General features: G+C 43.3%; 1 protein-coding gene across 10 annotated transcripts in view; it reads right to left on the minus strand.

Annotated features, from left to right (window-relative positions):
• The window catches only part of LOC138060911 (CUGBP Elav-like family member 4), a 721412-nt gene that overhangs the window by 82444 nt on the left and 616392 nt on the right, over positions 1-22576 (minus strand). For all 10 annotated transcript variants that reach the window (XR_011137894.1, XM_068928238.1, XM_068928240.1 and 7 more), the window contains exon 6: positions 6479-6622. Coding sequence is in view for 9 of the 10 variants with exons in the window: in XM_068928238.1 (XP_068784339.1) it covers positions 6479-6622 (144 nt within the window). In the remaining variant the exon portion in view is untranslated. The remainder of the gene's footprint in view (positions 1-6478; positions 6623-22576) is intronic.

Here is a 22576-nt window from a genome sequence, read left to right on the forward strand (position 1 = left end):
ATGTATTTCCTTTTGCTTCTGTTACTTCCTTGGCATGATCTTTGCCTCATCATTTAGACTTTTTTCACACTCAGTCTTACAGATTAATTCCTTCCTTCCTCCAACCTGGCCATTATTATTGCTCAAGTATGTACCATCTGCAGAGACCAGGAGATGCTACCAAGTCGGGCAGTGCCCATGCACAGCACCTCTAGGGCTATGAACCTGCAATCCCCATCCCAGGGCTTAGAAACTGATGGGCAGCTGGATCATCTTCCACTAAGAAGGTGATCCAAAGCATGGGAAAGGGTGGTGGGTGGTGGCTGGTCAACAGAGAAGGGTGCAGGATTCATCTCATCCACCTTCTGCTGCCTCAAATTGAAGTGGCTAAATTTCAGCCGGTCTGTAGGTCCCATCTGTCATTAATGGATAGAGAGGCACCTCCATGAGGTTATTTGTCTTATCGCAGCATGGGAGATTAAGATGTATAGGAGACAAAAGCTGGGAAGGATGCAGTCTTGCAGCACAGCTACCCCAAAGCAAGAGTTTAACGAGGCTAATGACTGCAGATCCCTCCCAGCACCTTGCCACCACTTTTGTACTAGGAACGATGCGTGCCTGATACCGCCGAGACCTAGCTCTGGAACCGGCAAAGCGTTACCCATGCAGTGCAGAAACGTATCGCTGACTTCCAGTTTTCCTCCCCAAATTGGCTCCCTGCATGACTGCTGCCAGAACAATGAGGGTTTGAGGACACATGGCCAGAGATGGGGTGAGCAAGGGGGTAGCTGCCTCTGGCATCAGGGAGCTGCTGGGTACCAGTGCCATGCAACTGCATGCAGCAAATGGAAATACTACCCCATTTCTAGATGTATGGAGCAATGAAGTGACTTATTCAAGGCCAAGAACTCTTGCTAGAAATAGGACAAGGATGCTGCAGTCAATCTTCTCCAGCATCCCAAAGAAATACATGTGAAACCAAAGAAGGGGAAGAAGAGGGAAGGATTATTTTTGATGGGCTCTCTTGAAATAGCACGATCATTGCCCTTGGTGGAAGCTTACTCTGAATGATCTGTTGACCTTCGCATTTTTTCCAGTGTTATTTTCTGTCACTGTCTCTGAACAGCCTGACGTTTTGTTTGATTTTTCATGTTCATTCAGTAATAATGATAAAAGTAATAACTGCATCCTACGCTTCCCACCTCTAATGTTCTCTACAAACACTTTACTAATTAATCCTCATGATACGCCTGTGACAGAACGAGGTAAGTAACATAATCAATCAGGCAGTGAGAGGACTAATATTTGGTAAAATCATAGAACTGACACATTCATGTATGTTTTACCTAACTGGCCTTTCCAAAATAAAAACAAACAAAAAACTTAAGCCTTCAAACAAACAGAAGATATTCTGAAAAAAATCAGAAGGGTCCTTTAGACTTTTTAAAAATATCTTCTTGGAAATTGAAATTTCTACTTTGAAAATATAATTTAAATTGAATTAAGATTTAAAAAACCCTAATAAATGTGTAGCACATGGGTTCACGTGCCTTAGTATCTTTCTGATACACAGTGGTTTGGATTTCCAATTTTCTGAAAAATTTGAAAAAAACTCAAAACCTAAAAAAAATCTGTGTGCTCTCATTTTTTTCTGAATCAGAGAGGTGACAATCAAAAATACGGTATTTGCACTGCTACAAAGTACTGTGGCTTCAAAATAGCTTCCTATTCTGCAAGGAATCAGAAAAAACTCATCTGAGTAACTGGTGTTACAGTAACTGGTACCAAATATGCTGTCTCTTTTTGCTCATTTAAATATAACAACAATTATATGTATAAGATAGCCTGTGTAAAGTAAAATTACCCTGAATTCATAGGGCTGGCTGATTTTTTAAAAATATCTTTCCAAAATATTTTCACAGCACTAGTTGAATAAATATTGGAAGAAGTGATTCTTCCCTTCAGTGCTATCTCAGACCATTTAAAAGAAATATCCTTTCATCTCCACAGGAGCTGGGGCAGGGAGGCAGAAGGGGGAGCTCGGCTTTTGTGGTCAACAGTGTAGAGTCGCTGCAGCCCTGACACCCCAAGGTGACCACTTCTGATGACTACTGAGATCCATGCAGTGCTAGATGTACCCAGATTATTGCAATTACTGTCTGCAGTTCAGGAGCTGCAGCAATTTGCACTCTTTCAGTGCTAGGGAAGCCGGGATTTACTGAAGGAGAAGGACTTGCTTGAGGCTGGAGAGCAAATGTTACAGTTGCCCATGCTGCCCTGTCCCCATCTGTCTGTTCTTACTCACTAAATCTATGCCTGTCCCCTGCTGCAGGAATGCAGTCAGTCCCATGGCTGGAATTTGGCCAGGAAACTGTGGCTAACACTCCCACCCCATTTTTTATGCAAACTTGATTTATGGCTTTGATCTTATTTTAAATAATTTAAAAATTAAATAATTTATACAGTATCTGTCACTTTCCAAGGCTCCTTCCTTTGTTCTTGCTTTGCTCTTCTGCATTTTTCCATCTTCCCAACCCTTTCTGTCCTGCGCACATTTTCTTCTCTGCATTGTGGGCATCAGCGGCACGAGACAGCTACTAAGTACATGCCACTTCCTTAAGAAAAGAAAAGAACCGAAGGAACTTTCGCCACCACGGCTGTTTTTGGGCTAGGACTCTACTACCACCATTCATACTCTGGTTTGAGTTTTTTTGCTCATGATTTCAGACTCGGCCACCTCAATCCTTATCAGGGTCAAACAAGCCGCTTTGCCACTGAGCATCAGCCTCTTTCTCCATAGGCTAGGTTCAAACCTCTGGCTCAAGCTGCCCTTAACTTAGTCTGTGGAAACAGCTACCGATACCCAGTTGATGTGGATTCACAGCAACCTGACCACAAAATTGGCTGGTGCCCTATACATGTGTGAACTAAAATAAATAATTTCCCCATAAAAGGAGACGCTAAATGAGTGTGGGAAAATATTATTGAACACAAATAAACAAACAGATTGAAACAGAAGAGTACAGAGGCCTCTGTAATGAGCTTTGTGGAGCCATGGGAGTTGCGTTGCCTTGGGTTTTGTACAAAAGAAGCGAGGATGGTCTGATGTGACTTTCTGTATCACCGAACCAGCACATACGGTCAATGCCAAGCATTTTCTTGTTTGTTTGCAGGTGGCACATGAGGAGGGAAGGCAAAAACCGGGTGCGGAGGAGAAAACACTTTGCTTCCTGATATTTTTGCTTCCGCTGCCATATGGTTACTTAACCTGAGGACTAGCCGCTTAGCCTCTGCTAGGCCATCGCTGCTGTCAAGGTTAAGGTTGGTTAAACTGAGGTAGTGAGCAGCAGCGGTGAGTGAACCGTGGCCTGGCCATTTGTTGAGCTGCAGAGGAAGCAATTTACAGGCGAGCTAGGACCCAGATCAGTCCTGATAGCAACACTAACGACTGCCAGTCAAACACTGATGGACTGAGACGCTCCTAGTCTCTCTCCAGTGGTGCTGCTTTCATATGGCTGAAGAGACTTGAGTGGTGAATCCACAGCTGCCCTCTGATCTCTTAAGCGGCTGCACTATGTGGGTTTCTGATGCACTGGCCACCTTGATGCATGAAAACCTCTTTGTGGGGAGCTAGTCCAGACCCAGTGATGTGCACATGAGCGGGGATTGGGCATGCACCCACTGCCTGGGGGGCTGTGGCAGCCTCCTCTGTGGGGACAGGCCGCTAGAAACTCATGATTAACCAGCTCTCATGGGACTGCTGGAGATTCTTCTGCGGAGACATCAGTCAAGCTTGGACTGCAATGGGAGAGCTGGGAGGACAACTGATGAACACAGACCGGAGAGCCCAACATTTCATGCTAGTTCTGGCCTCACTACTAAGCACTGACATAGTTCTTAAATTTGTGTTGCCATCAGGCCCACGTGTGAAACACCAAGGAGAGACAGCACAAGAGACAACCATGTCCCTAAGGAGACTGGAAAATAACAGTCATCATCTTCATTTGTAGGGGGGGAAATGAGGCTGGGGTCAAATGATTCACCTAAGGTGACATGAGTTGCTGGTGGCAGTGGCCTCAGCTATCATCGCTATCGTGCTCTTGCATTTTCACTGTTTCACCTTCCCTCCTCTCGACTTGCCTTAGCTCTTAAACGTCAACTGCAAGTTCGGGCTGAATAAAACTGCCCCTCCCATTCCTACTCCCTCTATCAATCTCTCCATCTCCTGCTGGCATTTATGAGGTGCCAATCACCCTGGTATCTAAGAGCTGGCAATCCGAGGTGGATTAATCGGGACGGAGGGAACATTACACAGTCTCTGCGCTCCCCTCCTTTCCTTTTGTGTGAGACTCTGAGATGAAGCAGATAGGGAGAGACACAGATAGTGAGGCTGATTGAGAGACAGGATCTGAGCACACTCTGGGTGTACAGGCGCCACACAGAAATGTGATCCCATCATTTAGACAGCTCTGAAGTCCCCAGGGTAATTGGTGTCACTAGCTTGTCATATCCAGTGGGTCAAGATCTAAAACTTATTATTTCCTCCTTATTAGCATATTTACCAGAAAAAAAAAGAGGATGGGTCCAATTCTGCTTTCACAGAAATCAATAGGAAAAATATTCACTGCATTCAAGTGGAGCAGAAGCAGACCCAAGAACTGTTCTTACTCTTTCTTCAGAGATAAATACTCACTCAAGCATCTACCATCAAGATGTCCAGTATTATGTGGGGAGAAATTGATGAAGGAAACTTTTGTGGTTAAAAGGAAAAGGTTAGAGTTCATTCTCTTTTATACCAGTATAAACCTAGGCTGACTCCTTTATCTTGGCAATTAGAATAATTACTCTAGATTAAAAATAACGTAGCTGAGAGGAGTTTTTGGTCCAGAGCATTAGGACAGCCGGCACCTTTACCACCTCAACAGCTGTCTAATAATAATGCTACAGCCATATCTTCTGCCTGGCAACCTCCGCAGATGTTCACCTCTAGCTGCTCATGGGTTATCCTCCTGTTTATTCCCCTGGTACATGGGGGCACAGATGTTGCAGTCCTCTGCCAGGCCACTGGCCATTGATGTGAGCTCGGTTATGTCTCTTTTCCCCTTGCTGATGCTGCAGCCTTCCCTAGTCAGAAGGGCAGTAAAACATGGCCAAGCTGGGGAGGAAACAGTTCTTCTGTCGTGTGAGGAGGGGAGCAGGGGAACAAGGAAGAGGCAGAGGAGGGCTTCTCTCTCATTAACTGGGAATAAAAATGAGCAGGGCAAAATGGAAGGAAAAATGGAATTTGTCTGATGGGGCTGGAAGAAAAAAAGTCCAGAACAGCACTAGAGAGTACAGCTAGGAGGAGAGGGGCAACTTCTGGAGCTCCTGCAGTGCATCCCTGGAACTCCACAAGGCCTGTGCAAGCAGCTGGCTGGATTGTACCAGTGACTTAGTTATGCAGATGACTTTTGGTGAAGGAGAGACATTTCTCAGCCCCAACTTTAAAAAAAAGAACACGTGGCTGGGATGAAGAGTGCCAACATAGGAGAAGGAAATAGGGAAGAAAGCAGGGCCTTGCAGACAAAGTGCTAGAGGGGGTATAGATGTGCTGGAGTGTGATTCCTGACTAAGTCCTGTATTACCTAAGGCAAGTCATTCCATCTCTCTCTGATTCAGGCAGGAAGGAGTATTTATATGCTTGGTATATGCACATGCTAGAGGCACCCATTTCAGGGCTATGTCAGGAGCTTAGCTCCCTATACATTCACAGGTTGTCCAGGGGTCCAGGTTAGGTGTGTAAGGTGTATATCTAGGGATAGACATTGTAACACTGCCTTATTTCACTGATGCGTTTTCCCAGTGTGCTTAAATCGTACAGTTTTGGGAAGCCAGGGCTGTGTGTATGCGTATTTCTGCCTGTCCATTTTAATATCATCTAGCATGCCTTAATGAACCTAAAAGTGCTCGTGTTATTGACTGCCATTTTATTCTGTGACCACTCCAAAAGCACCCAAAATCATGCCTGGGAAAGTTTGGGCCTGGCCAAATAGAGCAGGGAGCCATCACCCCTATTCAGCTCAACCTGTGTGGCCTGGTCGCAAAGGAGGGCCAGAAGCTGGGCACCTGCACAAGGGCTGGATGGCGCTGATACAGAACAGAGAACTAGGGTGATGTGAATTCAGAGACTATGTTTCCCAAATCCTCATAGGCTAGTAGTGTCTGGATTTGACAGCAACGGCTTAAATCCTATGAGAAGTGTCCTGCATGGATACACACTCAGTCATGGTTTGGCTACTACTAGAAACAGCTATTGCACCTCCAGCTATTGTTTGACAGATGCCTCAACCTACACCAGAAAGCATGGCTCAGTTTGCTCCTACCGTGGAACTAACTTAAAGAAGGAATCGCTGGTTCCTCCTCCGTTTTTGTCAGTTCTTCTTCTGCTCAGGTGTGCTTTTGTGTTCTAGGTGCTAACCCTGTCCCCACGAACATGCAAAGAACGTGTGTCTATACTTACTGCCTGTGCATAGGCGCCATATGCTCCAAACTGGATGGCCATGGGGTTGAACATGCCCATCTGTCCTGCCATTTGCTGCATGCGTCTCATTGTACGCTCCTTGTCTGTATCTGCAAACTTCACCACCAGGCTCGAAGAGGCTCCCTGCAGAACAAGAAATAAAAGGAGAGATACAAGGGATTAGCCACGTACCTATTCACTCATGCAACCCACACACCTGACACAGATTTGCTAGTCTAGGATCCAGCTGACACTGCTTTTCCTAGGCAAATTCTCAGGCTTTTTGAATGGACGTTTACAAGAGGCTGAGAGCATCAGGAAGGAAGAATACGATTTCTCAGGTTGAATGAATAGGGCCAGAAGCCTAATTCTTAATTTTCTCCGAAATTCAAACTTCCAGGCTATCATTAATATTCTCTCTGCAAAAGAAGTCACCTCATCCTTTCAACCTCCAAGCCCAGAGGACAAAGATCTAGACTCAGTGCATCAACGAGTATAAGCTTTTGCTGGATGTATGTGGAACGATTTATGAACTGATTTATTTTCACGGAATGTGTTCGCTCTGTGCATGCCAGATCCTCTGTGCTGGTTCACCCTTTCACACAGCAGTGGAAAGTTATCCTCTTGTATCTTGTTACTCTCACATCCAGTGCAATAGCACTGCCCAGCCTTGGAAATAGAATTCAGTAGGCTGTGCAGGGCATATGTTTCATCACCAATTAGTGTCTTCATAGAACAGTTAAATTAGGGGAGCCAAAGCAGAACCTTTTGGACTTGAGTTTTCTCTCTACAAGTATTAGGAAATAAAGAAGCTACTGCAAAAGATCCCACATTTAATGCTACAGTTTCCAGGCAAGTTCTACAATGTTGGGGTTCTGTCTCCAGTCAACACTGGTGCAGATCTACAGATGATCATCAGAGCTGGCTGCATAAGTCTGTGAAAAATATAGAGGTTTTAGGAAAGAGAGAAATCCCTCTTCTCCCCAAAACGAGATGAAAGGTCAGAAACTGCAATTCTGAAATTTCTGATAGGAGCCAAAGACTGAAAGAAATAGATCTGCTTAGGAAGGCAATGATATTTTTCTGGCTGGCTCCAAGGATTTCCTAACTTCATGGGTTGTTTGATTCCCTACAGCATGTTGTCCCCAGGGGATGAGGGGCGCACAGGGAAGGGGGATGAGGCAGCAGCCCCGCCAGCAGGGAGACAGTTGCCTGGGGAGCTGGGCTGCCACTGAGTCTGGGGAGATGGGCAGGTGAACTGTCAGGAGACTGACAAAGAGTAGCTGAAATCATCACGTTCCCACAGTACGCTTCCCTTTTGACATACGGGTATTCACTGATGGAAAAACAGTCAGCTGGGAAATCGCCAACTCAGCCTCTCGTGGTGGCAATAGAGGAACACTAATTCTGTGCCAGAGGAGCTGGGTTGTTGTGGGGCCCTCATTTTTCCAGCAGAGGTGGGATTGTCTGGGATTGCACAGGGGGAGTATAATTAACTTGCTTACACACACACCTATGTACCTATAACAGGAAAAAAAACAGTCTCAGTGAAAGCAGAGTTGCTCTGCTACAAGTTTGGAATAATGTAGTAAACCATAACAATACACATACATATATATAAGTACAAGCTATGCATATTCAATAACTTCTCCAAATCCTCAGTTATGAATAAAGAGTTGAGGAATTAACTTGCTAAGAAAACAATCTAAGGCCATACAATGAGCGATGTTCCCTGGATTAGCAGCATGTTCTGGGAGGAGGTGATTTTCATTGGCAAGGAATCTTTCTTTTTGACCTGTTACTCTCTCTCTAATAAATCTATAACCCACTTGAACAATGTGGTGAAGAACAAGGGGCTGAAACAAATGACTTAGAAAAACAAAGGGAGGGAGAGATGAATGCCTCATTCAAGGGTGGAGAGCAGTCTCCAGAAGTTATTATGAGAGCAAAATAGAAAGCAGGGGGGGTAAAAGGAAAAAAAAAATCAACCAAAATTCCCCTGAATTTCTGCTTAAGGCTAGTCAACTTTTCATTTTTTTTTAATCACATGATGTAGTTATTGATCCTTCCCCAAATCACACTCTTAATTGCAGCTCATCGACAAATGAATATTTTAATGCATACATTTCCTGCTAATTATCACCTGGACCAGTCCTTAATTAGATTTCAACATTCATTTAATTAACCCTGATCCAAGAGACTGTTTGGTAACCTGGATCTAATGATTTAAACCTATTTGCAGCGGTATTGGAGGGAGGCACTGGTCCACAGCAAATTAGGTGGTTCAGAGCTGCTGTTGTAATCTGCAGAATGGATGCTGCAGTGTAGTGGGCAGAATGCAGCCTGGAGGATTGTGAAGCTGAATAAGGTGAATGAGTGCTCATCTCAGCAAGTGGGTTTTGAAGATGTGACCTGCACTGGTTAGCAGGACAGGGAAGTGTAAATAAGCTGATGTCTTCTTTCTACCCCTATCTGCCCTGAAAGTCTTGGGGTCAGAGATCTGCCTCAGGAACTGGCTGATGCCATGCATTTTGGAAAATCAAGCTATTATTGTAAACGGCATCATGAAAAGATGGGTAGCCTCCATGTGAAGTTCTTGCCCTTGGAGTGTTCTTCCCGCCTGATGTGAGTCGTAGTGACTGCGCAGCAGCTGTTTGACCCAATGGGATCTCAGACTGCCTCTTCTGAGATGTTTTTCTGGGTTGCCTGTCACAGCAGGACTTTGGGGCTCTTTGAACATCACTTCATATACACAGGGCAGAAAGACCACTGGCAAATAGAAGCAAGTTAGAGCATGCACAACAAAGAAGAGGAGAAAAGGGAGGGTTTTTTTTTTTTTTTTTTTAGAGTGCTTTGCAAAGAGATGTGTGTGTAAGCAGTTAATAGATGTGTAGCCAATAGAGGTGCTGCATCTTTCCTGAATATGAAGACTAACCTTGGGATGGATATTCTCTGGAAATGGTTCCTTGCATCTAGTCCTTTCACATGGCCTGAAGCAAATCAGGCAGCAAAATCTGCCAGATCACTCCATTCAGAAGCCTTAGCAGAGGAGCCAAACAATGCTGTATATCTACATTTACGAGATTATTCTGTGCTCCAATGGCTCCCACTAATCCACTGGATGACATTAGAAAGACCATGGAATGGGCCAGATTTTCAATGGGATACAAATCCCAGAGCTCTTCATCTAAACTATTTATTGCTTTCTCCAAGCAGTTAAATCACGACGTAAATCAGCCTTTGTCTGCTGACAAAGGCAATAGGCCTGATCCGCACAGTCATTTATTAGCAATACACAAGCTCCCCCTTGTTCTCTCTGGCTATTGGGCCAGACCTCATATTACCCCAACCCCTAAGAGGGTTACAATGGTTAAGTCTTCAGTATTTGAAATGTACTTTGAGATCTGTGTGTAAATTCTGCATTTCACTATGGGAAAGACCTGTTTTTTTTCCCACCTTGCAGATCCACAGTTAAAAGAGACTGTTATGAAACTAAGCATTCCTACTAGTGCTTCTACAATAGGCTGCTTGGAATTGGCATTTATCTCCTTTCCCTCCTTTTTCAAGTGCTTTGATATGTCCTGATGAAAAGAATAATATAAGGGCTAAATATTATTATGCTTTCTCCATTCTCTCTTGGGCCAGCAGGTCTACTTAATATGACTATCTTGCTTTCTGTCCCCCTCCCGTGCATGGTAATGAATTGCTCCTCTTAGTCAGCAGAGTCAGATGTTCTCTAGGCTGGTGCGGTGAGGAAAAAGATGGAGGAAAAATCACCCCGCACCACATTCACTTTGTAATCCCTAATCAGAGTCCTCTGTGGGAAAAAACTAATTTCCCAGCCTGTCTTGACATGTGAAATTAAGTCATTCTTGAAAACGGAGCTTGACAGGGCGCTTGTGAAATTTCATATTCAACTAAAAATAAAATATCCATCCATTGATATTTCATTTAAAGGCAAAGGAAAACAAATCTTTTGCCTGGTTGTTGGGATTGTTTTCCATTAGTTACAGCCTTCTCAATGGAGTGTATACACAAATTAGAGCATAAGCTTTAGAGAAGACCAAATAATACTGCAGAGCATTAGGGAAACCTGCTACTCCCTAGAACAATATTCAAAGGAAAAGACTTGTGAATTGTTTCCTTGAAGAATATATGCCTAAATTTTCTTATCCTGTCAGCCCCATAAGTCACTTCTCACTCAGTAGGTTACCTAGCTCTACAAATGCTTAGACATCTTTTTCTTGAAAATCTGGTGAGTTTGGGCCTAATTCACCATAGTTCTTAAGCTCATGTTTAACTTCAAACTTAATGAATGTTCCATTGGAGGCAAGCATATATTTAAGTACCTTCTTGCAAGGGGGGACGGTCTCTCTCCTACGGGTGGACTTCTATCTGCTGGTTAGCTGAAGTGGAGCCAGTTAAAAGTTCTGGGCCAAAACTACTTTAAAAATGCTTGTTAAATTTGCAAATGCTTGCTCCAGTGACCAAGGCTCTTGATGTAATGTAAAAGGTAGACCCACTCTGAATGAGGGGTTGGGCCAAATGATCTCCTGAGATCCCTTACAACCTAAATTATCCTATCATTTAAAGAGTAGAGGAAATTTGAATGTGCAGATCCCACTAAGGACCTTTCAAAATACCAGCCCTGCACACCAGCTGAGACACCTAAATGAACAGGCGCCACGGAATACTTCCCATTTGGGAATCAGACTACCTGCCTCAGTGTCACCAGGTGAAGAGGGTTGCTCTTGTTTGAAATTGTGGCCTTGGCACCCTCTTTGCAAGTGAAAAGCAGAGCCAAGTGGATGCTGATCTTCAACAAGCCATGCAGGGTGGTATTTCTGCACAAGAATCCTTGCTATTAGGCGCTGAAAGCTAAAGGGGGATTTCTTTGTTTTCAGCTCCATCAGATCTGGGCACCTTATACGACGCCTCCCAAGTTTGAAAGCAGAACCAGATTTTGTTAGAAAAGCCTGTGTAGCTTTACTGAGAAGAGGGCTGCTGAATTACCCTGTGGGGGCTTGACCCTAACCTAGGATTTTAAACAAATGAAAAATAAGCTACTATCCAATTAAAACTGTAGAGCAGAGGGAATTTTAGCTAGGTAGGAATGTAATTACCCATACTGGAAGATGGCCAGAAGACCAAGACTAACATTCCTCCCCTCTTGTGAAATATGTTATGTTTTTCTGTGCTCAGGGCTTCAACTTCACGTCTCATCTGAAAGATGAGTAGGACAGCAGTCACAAGGAACGATTGCAGCTGTACAGTCCTGAGAGCTGGCTTAGACACACTTGAGACGAGAGTGACAGAGACAGAGCAGGGAAAGGAGGCATTCATCCAGGGCTGGAGTGACAGACCCTTTGATAATCTTCTCCCTCGGTAGAGGAGATTCTTCATGCAATGTGTAAGTAGAGAGAGCTGCTGCAGGTACTTCCCTTCACAGGTCTCCAGAGCTGTAATTTATTTGGAGTGGAAGCTTGATTTAGGTTTTACTTGCCCATACACTACTTAGCAGGTGTCTCTCTCAGCTAAAGTTATTGCTTTCCTCAGGGCAACAGAATCATTGACTCCAGGTGACACTGTACCCAATTCTCATTAAAAAGAACTCGATATATAGCCCAGGTATTAGTATCCCCCTCAAATCAAAGCCAGATATCCAAACAACCTAAACTTCAAAGCCAAGTTCCTCTAGCAAGTCTGCATTTTTTAGCTCAGTCTATGGGTGATAAAAGTCCTTGCAGAATCATTCACTTTCCTTAATGCATTATAAAGTGGTAAGTATTGTTATTTCAGTAGATTGAAAGCTCTTTTCCACTGTTCAAAAACATGAAAGCAATAACTAATACTTTTTTTTTCCAAGAAAAGCTTAAAATCCAGAATTTAAAAGAAAATTTTTGTAAGTAACTAAGAGTTACAGATTCTGAAGGACAACATATATTCATTTCTGGTTTCATTAAAAACACAGTTTCCTTGAAAATTTGCAACAAAAATGCGAATGGTTATAATCTTTAAAAATTGTTATTACTGTTGAGAAAGTGTTTAGAAGCTGCAGAACAGAGCTTGGTGATGGCTAGTATCTGCGTGATCACAGCTCAGAAGAGATAATACCTCTCCTCTGATCTAAAGAAGCAAGGCTGAAAATAAGAGAAGTGGAATAACCCCAGGGCCGTAAAGTGAATTGTCTATTGTCACAGCAGGGCAGCATCACAACCAGGTATGTAGCTGCTGATGCTTCAGGACTCTGCTCACATGAACTCTGCTGTTCTTTGGCAGCTCAGGATGAGATGAAAAGCCTAAGATGATTTGGAAAGAAATTGAAGTCGGGGAAGGGCTGGAAAACTGGGGAGATACATTTCAAGCGTGCATGTGGCGTTGTCAGAAGAACGTTGCGATGTCACTGAGTTCCAAACACTGGGCATCCCAGATCACTGTCATGCCATATCACTTTGGATTATCACAGCTTAAAGGATGCTGTGCCTGACTGAGAGAGTAAGTACTTGCATTTTCGCAGCATATTTAAAGTGAAGATGAATCATTAATTTGAATCATTAATTAAAACTGAATCATTAATTAAACATGACACTCCTCTTACGGGAAGGTATTGGCCCTGTTTTTAGGATGGTGACAAAGAAGCATGGAGTGCTGGTGGTCACCTGAAGCTATGAGATGAGCTGGTGTAAAGTCAGAGTAGCTCTGCTGGCTTCAGTGGAACAAGAAGTTGATTTATGCTGAAGAATGTAGTCTCATTGGCTTCCACTTTAGTGAGACTGAAACGCATCCTTGCTGGTGGCTGAGATTTGGCAACCACTGTTCCCTGTGAGTATCACACAGACCTTTAGGACAGGAAATGAAGCGGGTTCCCCTACCTGATTGTACTTGCCAGGAATAAACAGAGGCAAAGTCACTGGTGTCTGATGGGATGCTTCACAATCGTGAATTTGTGTGTACTTTTGATTCATGATCTCATCTGAAGTTATTGTTTCAATCCAAACACATCTCTGCCCTATAAAAATTAATTTTGATATTTGAATAACCTGTTGGGGTAATATCTACTGAATCATTTAACACTAGTTGTGTTTTGGAAAGGGGTGGCAGTCTGGCCATTACTAAGGTGTTTCTGCCTCACTTACAAGAATCTGTTACCATTCTAGATTACATGCCTGAGCAGGGCTGGGAAGGACTAAAGCAAGTAGAAAATTTATTTTAACAAGTAGAAGCATCCAAAGTGATTTAATGTTGATCCACAGCCCACTTAAATCAAAGCAATAGTCCCACCGATTTAAATGAGGTTTGGAGCAAAAGAGAGAAGAAGGGGGGAAGAAGAAACCCCCTCAAAGCAAGTAGAGTGATAAAATGGTAACAATGATATCTTAATTCCTCTCTCCTGATGGGAAGAGCATTGAAGGACTCAATGTCGCCCTGTGGAATTCCCTCCAGAAGGCTGGAAATACCCCTGCTGGGCAGGGAACATTTTACATCTCCAGGACTGGGGGTTTATAAATGGCTCTGATCTCCCAGAAGAGTCACAGAATTACAGAACGGTTGAGGTTGGAAGGGACCTCTGGAGATCATCTAGTCCAACCCTGCCCTTCTCAAGCAGGGTCATCTAGAGCACGTTTCCCAGGATCGCGTCCAGGTGGGTTTTGAATATCTCCAGCGAAGGAAACTCCATAACCTCTCTGGGCAACCTATAAGGCCAGAGCTTGTTAATTAGCCTCACTAGGTCCTCATTTCATCCAAATGAGACAGATGTTGAGCACAACAAGCCTCATGGGGCTACTGTTGGTGCTGGCGTTTTGATAATGCTTGGCTATGCTACTGCCCTTCTCTTGCCTTTGCTCCCACTTCCCCCTGCCCCCCGCCCCCCCCACCTCCATGGATGTTGATTTAGTTTCCATATGGGAAACTATGGGTCCAGCTTTGGACCCATAAATGGACATTATGGTGCCAATTAGCTCCTTTTGTCTACAGCGAGCCTGAGAGGCTTACCAGCAGCTATCACTCTTATCCCATTTGGAAGTAATGAATTCAGTGGTGCAAAATAAGTTTGGAGGGAAGAAAGAGCAAGAAAGCACAGAGAAGGTGGCGAGTGAAGCCTGTCACATCCCACAGGCCTCTTAGCTGTCCTGCCAGATGCCTGCATGGCTACAGAGATGTGACCAGAGAAGAAAAGCAGCTCTGATGATTGCTCCAGCCTCAAAAGGCCATCTTCAGCACCGGTATGATTCATTCCCCCTGTCAGGCAGCTGGGCTGCCTGGCTTTCTATTCTGGGACCTAGAAACATGTGATTTATTAGTTCATTTATGGAACAGGGGGAAAGGGAGGGAACCTGGTCCTATGATTTTATTTTATATTGAAGGAATTAAGGGAAATTATGGTAATACCAGGGCACCACTGGCCCAAAGGACACAAAATCAGCCATCGTGGTGGCAGTGGTGAAAAAGTCCATGAAAGCCAGTCTATTTCCGGCCAGATGCTGGTGCCCAGAGCACAATTGAGCCTGAACTATCAGGAGCCACTGGATTTCGATGGAAGAAGTGTCTGTAAATTAATGTCCAGGTATTATATGTCCATTGTTTCTTTGATTCCAAAGGACAACAGATCACTTTATAAATGGTGTTTAGGTGGCATATTCAGAAAAAAAATCATTCATTACGGTAAGGAGGGCTGGACATACTGCTGGTGAGTTATGAATGGTATCTTAAAGCATTAATATTTTAAATAGAAGGAATGGGTGTGTCGTATCTGTCCTTGAGTTAAGCAAGGTAGTCTGTTACATAAATACATTGCATGGAGTGTGTATTCTTTACAGAGCAGGATATCAATAGTAAAGAGAAAAAATGTATCTCAGTCAGCATCTCCACTTTTTTTCATCAGCTCCTCCAACATCAACAGTATAAAGTTAGGCCTCATCCTTCTGTATGAATTTGGGAAGATGGACTCATGTTCCCATCACCCCACTCTGCAACAGACTGTGACCTTTGGCAAGCAACTTTAGGGTAGATTCAGCTGTGAGACATGGAGGACACTTAGAGGCTAGACTCTCATTGACTTCTGTTGGGAATTAGCTTTGAAAATCCCTTCTTTATCTTTCTGCATTCATGTAAAATACAGCTAATAACTTCTCGATTTTTTACTTAACCTGATAGCCTGAGAGGGTCTGTGACTCTCTATCTGGCTGCTAGCTGGCACAAGGGGGTTTTATTAACTGAGGACTCAAGGCCCTGCTGAAATATAAATGAGTGTAGATTTGCTGGTTAATTGATACTCTGAATGACGATCTGTTAATTGTTATCTATTTGTTTATGGGATTGTCTAAGGTTCTGTTTATGTTACCTGGATATTTTGAAGACACCCCTGGGAAGTGAGGTAGTGGACTGATGGCTTCAAGTTTGGCCTTCCAAAGTTTTATACTTTGAGATAAACTTTGATGTAATTCAGCCAGGTAAACCCTGGCCTGAGTCAGTAAGCTATGAGTGTGAGAACTTTCCTGTAAGAGCTTTATTTGGTGCTTGGCACAAACCAATTCCATGTAAGGCCAACAACAAGCATTTTTCCACCAATAATAGTTGGTAGAAATCACCAAGGAGTTGTTACTGAGAGGAAATCAACTAGAATTTCTAACAGGGTGAAGTTAAGCTTCTTTCTGTTGAGGTGAGACCTAGAAACGTGAAGCGGTGGCTCCACACACCCAGCTCCCAGATTTTCTCAACTGACTAATTTGGTTGACTTCCTGAAGATGTACCTTGTTGGTAGTGTAATATGCCTCAGGTTTTGAACTAGAGCTGAACTCTCTCAAATTTGCGGAAATGACAGACCCTCCTCCCAAGTGACAAAGGCTGCCATAAGCCCAAAGACAGACGAGGGGTGCAGCTGGATCTCTATGTGTGTGTGTGTGTATGTGCGTGTATTTGTGTGTAGAAAGGAAGAGAGAGGAGGAAAGTTTCTCCTATGAAAGGAATGATCCAATTTGAAGCAAGTCCCTCATGGGAAGAGCTGTGACAGAGGCTGCTCTGTTCCTGTTAATTTTCACAGTGCAGCTGTCAGCGGGTCTGTAAATAGTACTCCGTGAAGCCAACACTTCCTATCCACACATCAACCATTCAATTAACAGAAGAACAGAAGAAGGAAATAAAGTGCACCACAGCCTTCTATCACGGCTTTGATGTTTCCCAGCAATTTATGAAAGTGTACACAAATCTAATTACAAGCCCCACTGCTTCCCATTTACATGGAGCTCCTCAAGTTCAGCGCTGTTTATATCAAAATAATTGTTAAAAATACCTCAGCTGATCTACGGCATTGTGGCCCCCCACTCACCGAAGCCTCCACACCGCTCCTACCAGAGAGTTTCTGCCGACTCAGCACTTTGGTGCCAGCACGCACACATAATAAAAGCTGCTTCCCCACCGCTCTGCAAGCGAGGCGCCTGGGCTACAACTTCATCAAGCCCACAAAGGCCTATTTTCCTTCTTTCCTCCACCTGCTCAGTGCTCCTTCTGCCGACTCTCACTGCTTTCCCTTCCATCCCTAATTCACCTAAATATTCCTCTGCTGTGTTGACAGGGGGTGAGAACAGCTGCTCGACCACTTTCCATAATGGTTGTGTCTGCAGTTGACTTTGCAGTGCTTTGCAAAGTCTTAACTGCACTGTAGGAACACACAGCAGTAATAGCAGTCATAAATGTAAGCCACGGCTGATTTGCTTGATGGGGGGGCCTGAACACCCAGAGCCAGAAAGATCCAAGTTGGTGTCCCATTTGTCACGAGTTTGAAAGGGGGACGCTGCACATAAGATAAGGATAATGACACTTGCTTCTCAGGAGTGATTTTTCATAATCTTACATGAAGTCATTCTCTTTTGGCGAACTAAATAGGTAAAAGATTCCCTTAGTTTAATGAATAACAAAAATCTCTTATAGCATGAAAGAGTAGCTTGCACATTGTATACAGCAAGAAGAGAATCTCTTTGTCTAACCATCAATCATGTTTGCCTGGGAATTTCAGTGCCATGACTGGCACTGGTGGGTAGATAGTGAGACTCAACATTGTTTGTGATGTTGCGTTGTTCATATTTTGTTCAATAACAACAATAAGGTATATACACATTAAAAAGAACCAGCTGGTCTGAGAAAAAAATTTCATGATAGCTTTCTGATACAAATAGCTACTGAGCAGTGTTATGAAGTTGTTTTGTCATTTGGGTTGATAAGAGCTGCTCAGAAAATGTGATATTTCCTGCTGAATTTGCTTAAATGGGAGCCCGCAAGATAACAAAGTTTGGGGTTGCAGTAACTTTTTTTTTTTCGACGTTTAACTAAGTTTCCTTTTTCTCTGAACAGCAGACATCTGTTCAGTACTTGTATCCAAATCTCATATTTTCCTTTCTTTTCACAAAACCAAAAGATTCCATCAGAAAAGTAATTTTAAAGGAAAAATTTCAGCCAGGCATAGATACACTTGGGATGTTATTGCACTGATGCAGAAGAAATGCTGTAGTTTAACCAAGCTGATGTAGAGATTTCTGGAACAATACAAAGGATTACTTGGCCTATCTTGGCCTACATAATGGGTTAGATTACAGGATTCTAGGGGTCTTAATGGTCTTAATGTTCATTAATAAAAAGACATACGGAATGAACATTGGGCTGACGATTGGTGTAGGGTATGTTCACAGTACCCCTACTAGATGAGGTGTGTCAGCGGTTTCAGATGCTGGCTTGACTAGTTTCTGGATCTTGAATAGTTTTATTTGGGCAGCAGACACCCAGAATGGGGTGCAGCTCCCTTTGTGTTAGATGCGAAGCCGGGTCAGCTCCAAGCTGTTTGTGTCTGCTCCTTCTGTGGTCAGTGGGGGGAAGCGGATGCCACTGAGGGTGATCAGACAACCTTAAAGTAAATGTCCAATGCGGTGAATCAGCATTTGAAGGGAGGCTAAATGAATAGCTTAAATATCTGACTTTCAGGTGGCTAATGTCAGCTGGCACTTACCCCAGATCTTTAGCTTGGGCAAGAGTGTTGTGGTAGTTGCATGTGCAGCAGAAGGACCTCAGGGTGGCAAGGGTGTATCACCGGGGAGCAAAGGCAATTCTAAATTCTCAGACATGAAGCAAGCATTTTTTTGCTTTAGTTTTGTTTTTAGAGCAGTAAGGGTCCTCTGTCTTTCTAAGTTGTACTTCAGGTAACTAAACACTGTTTTGAATCTTACAGGCCATAGGAATCACAGAATCACAGAACGGTCGAGGTTGGAAGGGACCTCTGGAGATCATCTAGTCCAACCCCGCCTTTCTCAAGCAGGGTCATCTAGAGCACATTGCCCAGGATCGCGTCCAGGCGGGTTTTGAATATCTCCAGCAAAGGAGACTCCACAACCTCTCTGGGCAACCTGTGGCAGTGCTAAGTCATCCTCACAGTGAAGGTGAGTACAATTGAACACAATACCTAGAATTAGCTAAAAAGCACACTTCTATTTGGGTCCCCTTAAGAAGTTTCAGAAACTATTTTTGGAAAACAAAATACCTCCAGAGGTATCTATTTCTCTCTCTTGCTTATAATAGAAACTTAGATGATAACCATTTAGATGACAAGTGGAGACATAGTTCCTAAACTTTGAGACGTCTCAAGTTAAGTGAGGCAAGTCCCACCTCAGGCATTCAGTCTATTGCAGTTACTGAGATTTCCATTACAATTAATGAAAGAGACAGGCATGCCCAGAAGGTGATTCATCCCATCCTGACATAGATATATATGAAGAATGCATAGCTCTCTAGAAGTGTCTTTCTTTCTCCTTTGTCTGTGGAAGAATCCTAAAGATGTTTACAATAGATTACAAACTTTTAGACTGTTAAAGCTAAATCAAATGAATCAAACACACTTTCTCACACTATTTCCCTATATGCAAAAAGGATGTGATAGTACCATTTTACCCCCTCCAAAATTCATAGGAAGAAATTCTGAGGTGCCCTGGTGGGTGAGGCAGCTAAAGGGATGCCACAGTAGTGTAGTTTTGACCCTGTGTTCTGTCTGCGTAGGATGAAGGCTGCTGTGATTTAGGTATGAAGTGATGAGAGCGTGGAGGAGACTTTATTCTGTGTGGGTGGATGGACAAGGCCATATCTTAGATGTGTTGCACAGAAAGACTTTTCAAATTTGGCTGTCACCCGGATGTGAAGACATGGAGAAAAAGAGAAAACTGAGCTGAAGATGATGCCTAGGTAGGAGCATGACTGACAGGTAGGATGATAATGTTGTCCACAGTGATTGAGAATGGAGGCGGAGGAGAGGGGAGACAGGCTTTGGGAGGAAAAGTTTAAGAGCTCTGTTTATACATATTGAGCTTGATCTGACAGCTAGACATCCACCAGGAAATGTTGGAAAAATAGGCCAAGATTTTAGTTTGGACAGGAGTCAGTCCTGGAGAAGAGAAGTTAGATCGCCAAGTTGTCACTATAGAAACAGTAGCTGAATATGTGTTGGTGGATAAGACTACTAGGGACAAGGCTTGGAGGAGAAGGGAAGAGAACCAAGCAAAGAGACCTGCTTATGCCTTCATACGGGTAGGGAAGAGACAGGAGAGGACAGAGTCACCAAAGCTGAGGGTAAAGGGCCTATAATTGTCCTAAATATATCAAAAATACAAGCAAGAGTACATGAAAATGTTGACCTCCTCCCCCTCCCCCCCTAGAGGAGGACAGGAAGGTCAAGTAAAATGTTATCCAAGAGCTTATAGGGAATATGATTTAAAAGGACCGAAAAAGGTACTCTTGGTAGCTCGGTACAGGAGGAACTTTCAGCCTCCTTAGAAGTAAGAGATTTTGGGTAAGTTATTACTCAAAGCAATTGCTTTGTGTGAAAATTTAGAACTTTCAGACCTGCTTGGTCTGCAGTGGAGGTGGACTCCTAGGAGAAACAAGCGCCTCACATGGAGAAGTGGGTTTGTGATAGATGATAGTACGGCACCTGTCCAAGGAAAGGTTAAAATAAAGAATAGAAAAAAAAAAGAAGAAACTTTCATAAAAGAAAGTTGCCTTTTGAAACTATTAGGCAACATATGTTGTGTGAACAGGAAGTCACAGTAGAGCAATAATCCTGACAGCTGTGGAGAAACAGGAGTCTGCCGCAGGAATGAACGGCTCGAGACCTGACAAGAATGATGATGGATGCCCCGTTGGTAGTACACGAGGACAAGGCAAGAGACGTTTAAATTGGCTGAACCACAGGAACAACTCTGAGCTGGCATCGCAGCCGGACAAATGAGGCTAGTCCTAATGGTGAGAGAAATGGGAGGGAGCCTGAAAGAAGATGGCAGCAATGCACCCCTCCTTTCCAAGGACGAGGGCTACATCGCCATCTCACCACGAGGTGGCTGCATTTCTCTGTGAACATCCAAACCCTGAAAGAAGCTGAGCACTCTGAAGCTCCATAAAAGAAAATGGGAAAAGAGATCATTTGCAGGATTTGGCCCATCTCTTTCAATGCGTCTAAAGCATTTTGAGGCCCTGTGGGAGGAAAGCAGCGTGTGCACATTGTCTTGATCAAGTGATAGTCGCTCAACAGGTCCCAACTTGTCAGCTGAGCCATGGTGTCTGCCTGTGTTCCTGCTGTCAGCTCATGGGAGATACAAGGCAATGCAACATAACTAAGCTTACAATGAAGAGGATTAAACTAAACATTTTTTTCCTTACATTTTCTGTAAACTAAGAGTATGCGCACAGACAGTTACTGAGGTTTGGCTGATTCATGGAAACTTGCCAAACCATGGAAACTTGACTGTGATTTTGAGATGTATGTATAATAAAAGTCAAATTGTGATGCTTTTTCAGATGCCTAGATTTGGTTATTCAAGAACATTTCTATAAAAGGTATTTGAATCACATAAGTCAACAGGAAAAATGGCTCCATAAGCAACTGACTGATGAAATGGACAAATTCTCCATTGACTTGCACATCCTGAGTTCAGTTGACTTCAGCAGGATGGAATAGAAATCTACTCCAAAGTAGTCAAGAGATGGGTATTTTTTCTTCTGAAGAGTATTGAAAACAAGGTGGATAATGGCAGGAGAAGGGTAAGGTTATTGTGGACTAGATGAAATCTTTAATACCCCTTGGGTTTGTTTTTTCTCCCTGGTCTTCCTTTCCTCTCTGTCATTACCTGAGCTTGTATGCTTTTTTGGGACCAGCACTGACTTTTTATTACACTTCTTTGTAGTACCATACACCGTGGAACTGCAATTGCCAGTGTCAACTTATAGGCGCTATCACTCTGGGTCAAAGATTCAAAGAAAGTCATTGAAAGTACCTCTTTGGACATCTGGCTTGAGATAGGCCATAGTATTTCACTATGGGATGTCAGCATCAAGCCAAACATCTCATTGAATCTTTTAGGGAGAGATTCCCAGCCTTGACTGTAATACTTCAAAAAAATTAAGAACCTTTAAGGAGGTTGTTTTCAACACTCACTGTTTTTTTGGGGTTTTTTTTGTCTACTTTCAGAAAAACAAGATCTTGCTAATTTGCTACAAACAGAAACCTTCCCCTCCCCCTGTAAAGACCTTTCCTTTTTCCTCCCTGCAAAGATGTAGAGACAATCTGCCAGTCACATGTTAAATTTATTTGGATAAATTCATAAATTGAGAACTGAGACTCTCACTGAAAAGGAGATTTTGCAATCCTAAATATTTTTTATTGAGCTTTCCTGCGTATTTTCCAAGTTGTCAGCATGCTTCTTAGCCTTTCATTACTTACACTGAATAATTAGTAATAAAAATAATACGCTATTGATAATACACTAAAACATACCGGATCAGATTGTCTTTTCTTACTGACACTAGAATGCCTTACATTGCTGTTGGTCTGTGCGATGGTGTACAAGTACCCTTTTGCAGAGAAAATGCATTTCCATTTTCTTCCTACTTCCCTGAACTATCAGGCTGGAAACCACATCTTACTAGTTATTACTCAAAGTGGAATGATCCCTCAAAGGTTCCCTGGAAGATTCAGTAGCTGCTTTGACTCTTTCAAAAGCTGGAATTTATGCCACGCTTATGCCTAGGTAGGCACTTCTGCCATAGCAGAGGGGCTGTGCGATGTAC

Source organism: Struthio camelus, chromosome Z, assembly GCF_040807025.1.
Source record: "Struthio camelus isolate bStrCam1 chromosome Z, bStrCam1.hap1, whole genome shotgun sequence".
In the NCBI taxonomy this organism is placed as follows: Eukaryota; Metazoa; Chordata; class Aves; order Struthioniformes; family Struthionidae; genus Struthio; species Struthio camelus.